Here is a 5689-nt window from a genome sequence, read left to right on the forward strand (position 1 = left end):
GTGAATTAGCAACGGATTAGAAACAGAATTTATCTGTTTCGAATACTCTTGTTTCTAATTTAAATACAAACGGGAAATATTCCATTTCTAAATTTAGAAACCGATTGGAAACGGAAAGTATTATGTTTCTAATTTTTGAAAAATTAAAACGGAATAAGATGTGTTGCAAATCCGTTTCTAAGTTACAAAAATAGAAACAAATTCCAAACGTAATATTTTCTGTTTTATTTTTGTTCCCCTAATAAAAACAATAGTTTTTTTGTTCCTAATCTGTTTCTAAAGTTTTTTTAAAATTAAAAACAATATTCAAACAAATAAATCCGTTTCTAATCCGTTTCTAACATTTAAGTCAATTAAATAAAATAAAAATTATATCCCGAATTTTTTTAAAAAAACCTGCTACATAAATTTTTAACCTAGAACACCAACAAATAAGATAAACTCATCAATTCATACAAAAAGAAATATTTAAGTCTATATGTTCAACACAAGATAATAAGTATACGACAAATACAACTATAAGTCAACATCATGATCGTTAGTAAATTGTTGTGAGTCCTGTGTGGTAAACTGCGACTGCTAAAGAATCCTCCTCTCAAAACTCATCATCATGTCCTTCATTTGACGCATCATCTCCGCACGATATTGGTCCCTCTCCTCTTTCATTTCAAGCAAACTTTGTTGAAGCTCCTTGTTATTATCTTGTACTTGGCCAAGCGTCTGTTGAAGCACCTTGTTATTATCTTGTACTTGGTCAAGTGTCAGTTGAAGCCTCCCCTCATGATCTTGGACTTGACTAAGAGTTTGGCACAAATCTCTAACCTCAGCATGTAGTGCCTCAGATAATGAACCTGTGGACAAACTCGAAGATAAATGTGGATAAAAGATACACGCCTGGGACCCTATTCCATAAACCCGACTTTTCTTTCCTCCCCCAACAGCCTCATAGTACAAAGTTGTTTCATCTACAATAAGAAGCTCGTCGTGCCCTTCTTGTGTTTGAGATGCTTGCTTCATAAGCTCCAGATAGAGATCCTACATCAAAATGAAGTACACGGATACTGGAAAAAAATTATCAACAAGTAATTGCAATGGCTACTTTCGATTATCCTTTAACAATGTGAGCCATGAGAGACTGGAAATTTCTTCTCATAAATACAAAAATATAGATTTTTTTTTCCCATTACCAAAGCACAGCAGTTCCAAATATAGCCAAAAGTAACGGATAACAAGCTCTTAGCACACTGTCATCCAATAATAAAAATCAGAATATGATTTGTTTCCACTCAACTATAGCACCTAGCTGGGCCTTAAGGCTAAGGGTAGAGTGGGACATGACTTACCTTAGTAATGTCTATACTATCAAATTCACCAGACTGGAACCATATGAGGGAAGTTTGAAAAAAAAAATGAAAAGAAAAATGAAAACATATATAACCCAGAAGAAACTTCTAGGCAGAACAATTAGAGTGGTGAAACACAACAGGCCTACTCATAGGTTATAATGGGACCATTATCATGTTTCTAATGTGAAAACCTTATTTATAATCTATTGGCGAAAGCAAGTTACAAGATCCATTTAGAAGATAATATTCAACTGTATCACATCAATCACTGTAATATCCAATGTTCAAATAACATCAAGCATTTCTTTAGGCTAACATATTTTCTTCTACGTGACTTGTCATGCCAAAGTTTTAATATCAAGGCGTATTTGTGATGCATCTGTTTTACCAAATGCTTAATCTTGAGTTTATAAATTAGACTTCAACCTTTATTCTAGTCTTTCTTTAAAGCAGTCAAGACTCTGAAAACTTGGATGATTGAAATATCTAACATATTTCCAAGAATGCTCTTACATCCCTGTTGGTGGATCACAGCCAAACACAGAACAAAAGAACATTGCATTTGGCGCTACAGTAAGCATGGTGCATCCAGCAGCAGGTATGTCTACTCCATGTTTTAATCCATATCCTTCTGACTTACTGGCAACCATGATTAATCAGTGTCTGATAACAGGTTATTCAGTTGTGCGATCCTTATCTGTAGCACCTGCTTATGCTTCCCCAATAGCAAATATATTAACTAGGAGGCTCTATTTTAAATAAAATAGTTTGATTGGAAGTACAATTAACCCTTCAACATTAGGTATGAAGCTCCAATAAATCTAGTGTTTATACTGTTTTCTTTGCCAGTATATTTCAAACAAAATCTCCTAGCCTTATGTATGAACTTGATGCCAAATAATGAACAAATAACAGAATCTTGCCATATTGAAGCTACTGAACACACTTTTATTTCATTCATACAATTTAAATCTTGTCATATTCAGTATCTAGGAATGCCATATAGAAATTCAATCTACTTACAATACATGGCCTGCACATACATTGTTATGATTTCATACTAATATACTTTGTTTGAAATTAGCCTGGAAAACACTTTGGCCACAAGAACGGAAACGTCATAGAGCATTCTTTCTTTTTGGTTTAGCATTGATCACACAAATGGACATAGAAGGCATCAGAATATTCTTTCAAACCTTTTTCCGCTTACCGAGTTGGTGAGTTAACATTAAACTCAATTAGTCATTGTGTATTCATATTTATGGATGTATGAATCTTTATTTTTTTTATTTTTCCAAAAGGCATACATGCTTTTCTAGTATCTACACTGCTCATTAACTTCTAAACTAATTACTGTAAGATATATATCATATTCTTCAGATATATTGTAGTAGAATAGCAGAGCAATCATACTCAAATCAAACAAGGAGAAGAAAAAAAAGAAAAACAACAAAAACTTCAACACTTTCTCACGAGTATTACATAAAAATGTGACTGAAAAGTCCTAATACTGAAAAAGCTTAAACCCTTGGTTGGCCTGACAATTCAAGTCACACCAATGAATGATAACTAAGAACAAATCCTTCCATAATAACCTTATCATTTCCATTTTTGATTTGCAAAAGCAAGCAAGATCTGAGCTAAAAAAAAATTAGCAACCAATGAATAGCTGGTGGACTGGATCTAAACTTTATTTAAATTGATTTTCTACAAACCTCATTTGTTTGTTCCAAAACCTAGAAACGAAATCAACCCCAAAATTCCAAATCAGCTCCTACAGCTTCCGCCAACCACCACACCTGCAAACAAGTGCATCAAAACCCAAACCCTAGGATCCCAACACACATACCAATGAAAAAAGGGGACAAACAAGAGAAATACATACCGAAATGGAGCAAATTCAGGAGGCTGGCACCGGAGCGGTCCCAAACCTTAGAGAAAAACCTAGGTCGTTCTAAGATGGGCGAAGAAGGAGGAAATGTGAGATGGGTTAAGAAGGAGGAAAAGGTGAGATGGGTTAAGGAGACTGTGAATTTTTTTTTTTAATTTTGAGGGGAATGATTTCATGCTTTTTTTTATTATTATTTTTTTATATTTTTGTTTTTGTAAGGTAAATCAAATCATGAAATTAAATGAAAATAAATAATAACAATATATTCATTTAAATTGCCAATTATCTAATGGTTATCATAATATTCATATATTTATTTTATTTAATGATTATAAAAAAAATAAATCTTTCATATAATAATTTTTAATATTTAATGAATCTTTCTAGAAACAGATTTAAAATTTAATATTTTATTATTAAATATTAGAAACGAATTAGGAACGGGTATTTTCTAATATTTAATAATAAAATATTAAATTTTAAATCCGTTTCTAGTCCCTTTCTATTAGAAACGGATTAGAAACAGATTTTTTCTAAGATATAATAATATTTAAATAAAATATTAATTTTTAATTCTGTTTATAGTCCGTTTCTATTTGAAACGGATTAGAAATGGATATTGTTTAATATTTAATAATATTTAAATAAAATATTAATTGTTAAGTTCGTTTCTAGTCCCTTTCTATTAGAAACGGATTAGAAACGGATATTTTCTAATATTTAATAGTATTTAAATAAATATTAATATTTAGAACCGTTTCTAGTCCCTTTCTATTAGAAATGGATATTTTCTAATATATAATAATATTTAAATAAAATATTAATTTTAATTCCGTTTCTAGTCCCTTTCTATTTGAAACGGATTAGAAACGGATATTTTTTAATATTTAATAATATTTAAATAAAATATTAATTGTTAAGTCCGTTTCTATTAAAAACGGATTAGAAACGTATATTTTCTAATATTTAATAATATTTAAATAAAATACTAATTTTTAAATCCGTTTCTAGTCCCTTTCTATTTGAAACGGATTGGAAACGAATATTTTGTAATATTTAAATATAATATTAATTTTTAATTCCATTTCTAGTCCCTTTCTATTTGAAAGGGATTAGAAATGAGTATTTTTTAATATTTAATAATATTTAAATAAAATATTAATTGTTAAGTCCGTTTCTAGTTTTTTTCTATTAGAAACGGATTAGAAACAGATATTTTCTAATATTTAATATTATTTAAATAAAATATTAATTTTTTAAATCCGTTTCTAGTCCTTTTCTATTTGAAACGGATTAGTAACGCATATTTTGTAATATTTAAATAAATGATATTTAAATGGGTCGTTTGTAAGCCATTGTTATTTAGATTATATTTGAAACGATTGCTTGTCCGTTGCTAATCGGTTGCAAGTAGAAACGAAATAAATTCCGTTTGTAATATTCCATTTTTAAACAATAACTTTCTTGTAGTGTTATTTGTCCAAGCAAATATAAATAAAAATCAGTTTCAATAAATTGTAAAGCATTACAATTCAAACATACATGATACATATTATATTATAAGTTTATAACCCTTATCCTTAATTTTCCTCTCCCCAAACTATTGTCCCTTGCATTTATTAATGGCTCTATAATCTTTGACCACTTCGATATATCTATATATATAAAAATCAGCTTGATTGAACTAGATCACTTCAGTTTTCTTCTGAGACAACTCCTCAATGAACTTAACAATATCCGAATAAGAAGAACCACCCTTCACCGCCATCATTGCGCTCACCTTCAACTCCCTTGCTCTCCTTCTCATCTCCTCACCTTCCGTTCCAACCATTAACGTCAACACGGCCGTCTCAATATCTTCTCTGTGCACCACCGCCCCAACTTTCTCCATCCCCGCCTCGAACCTCTGCCCTGTTCCAAAATGCTTAACACCAACTCCAAGCCCAATCTTGAGCACATCAACAATAAACCTTTCAGTATAAAAATGCTCGGCGAACATTGGCATCGTCACCAATGGCACACCGGCAGTCACTGCCTCTAATGTTGAGTTCCATCCACAGTGTGTCAAGCACCCACCAACTGCTTCATGATTCAATATAAGCATTTGAGGAGCCCATCCTCTAATGATTAATCCCCTCCCTTCCACTCTCTTCTCATGCTCCTCCATTAACCCTTCCCTTTCATCCTCAAAGAGCTCCTTTTTCAATACCCAAATGAACGGTTGTTGGGAAGACTCAAGGCCTAATGCAATCTCATGCAGTTGAGTGGATGTGAACTTAATCATACTCCCAAAACAAACATATAAAACTGAGTTCGGTTTCTTGTTATCGAGCCAGTTCAAGAATTCATATTTATCAATGGCAGGTTTATCTCCTCTTGTGCACATATCAAAGATGTTGTCATAGCACAATGAGACAGGTCCAACATACCAAGCTCTACATCCCAATACATT

At 31.7% G+C, this 5689-nt stretch overlaps 1 protein-coding gene across 1 annotated transcript; it reads right to left on the reverse strand.

The window, feature by feature from the left end:
- Nucleotides 1–4921: 4921 nt before the first annotated feature.
- LOC120276086 (scopoletin glucosyltransferase-like) lies at nt 4922–5623 on the reverse strand. Its single transcript, XM_039282821.1, has one exon. It carries the CDS (start codon nt 5621–5623, stop codon nt 4922–4924), a length of 702 nt encoding a protein of 233 aa, XP_039138755.1.
- Nucleotides 5624–5689: the final 66 nt, after the last annotated feature.

Source organism: Dioscorea cayenensis, chromosome 14 (assembly GCF_009730915.1).
Source record: "Dioscorea cayenensis subsp. rotundata cultivar TDr96_F1 chromosome 14, TDr96_F1_v2_PseudoChromosome.rev07_lg8_w22 25.fasta, whole genome shotgun sequence".
Lineage (NCBI taxonomy): Eukaryota > Viridiplantae > Streptophyta > Magnoliopsida > Dioscoreales > Dioscoreaceae > Dioscorea > Dioscorea cayenensis.

Coding starts and splice junctions, on each gene's coding strand:
- LOC120276086 (XM_039282821.1), bottom strand. CDS start 5,623: ATGTGCACAAGAGGAGATAAACCTGCCATTGATAAATATGAATTCTTG.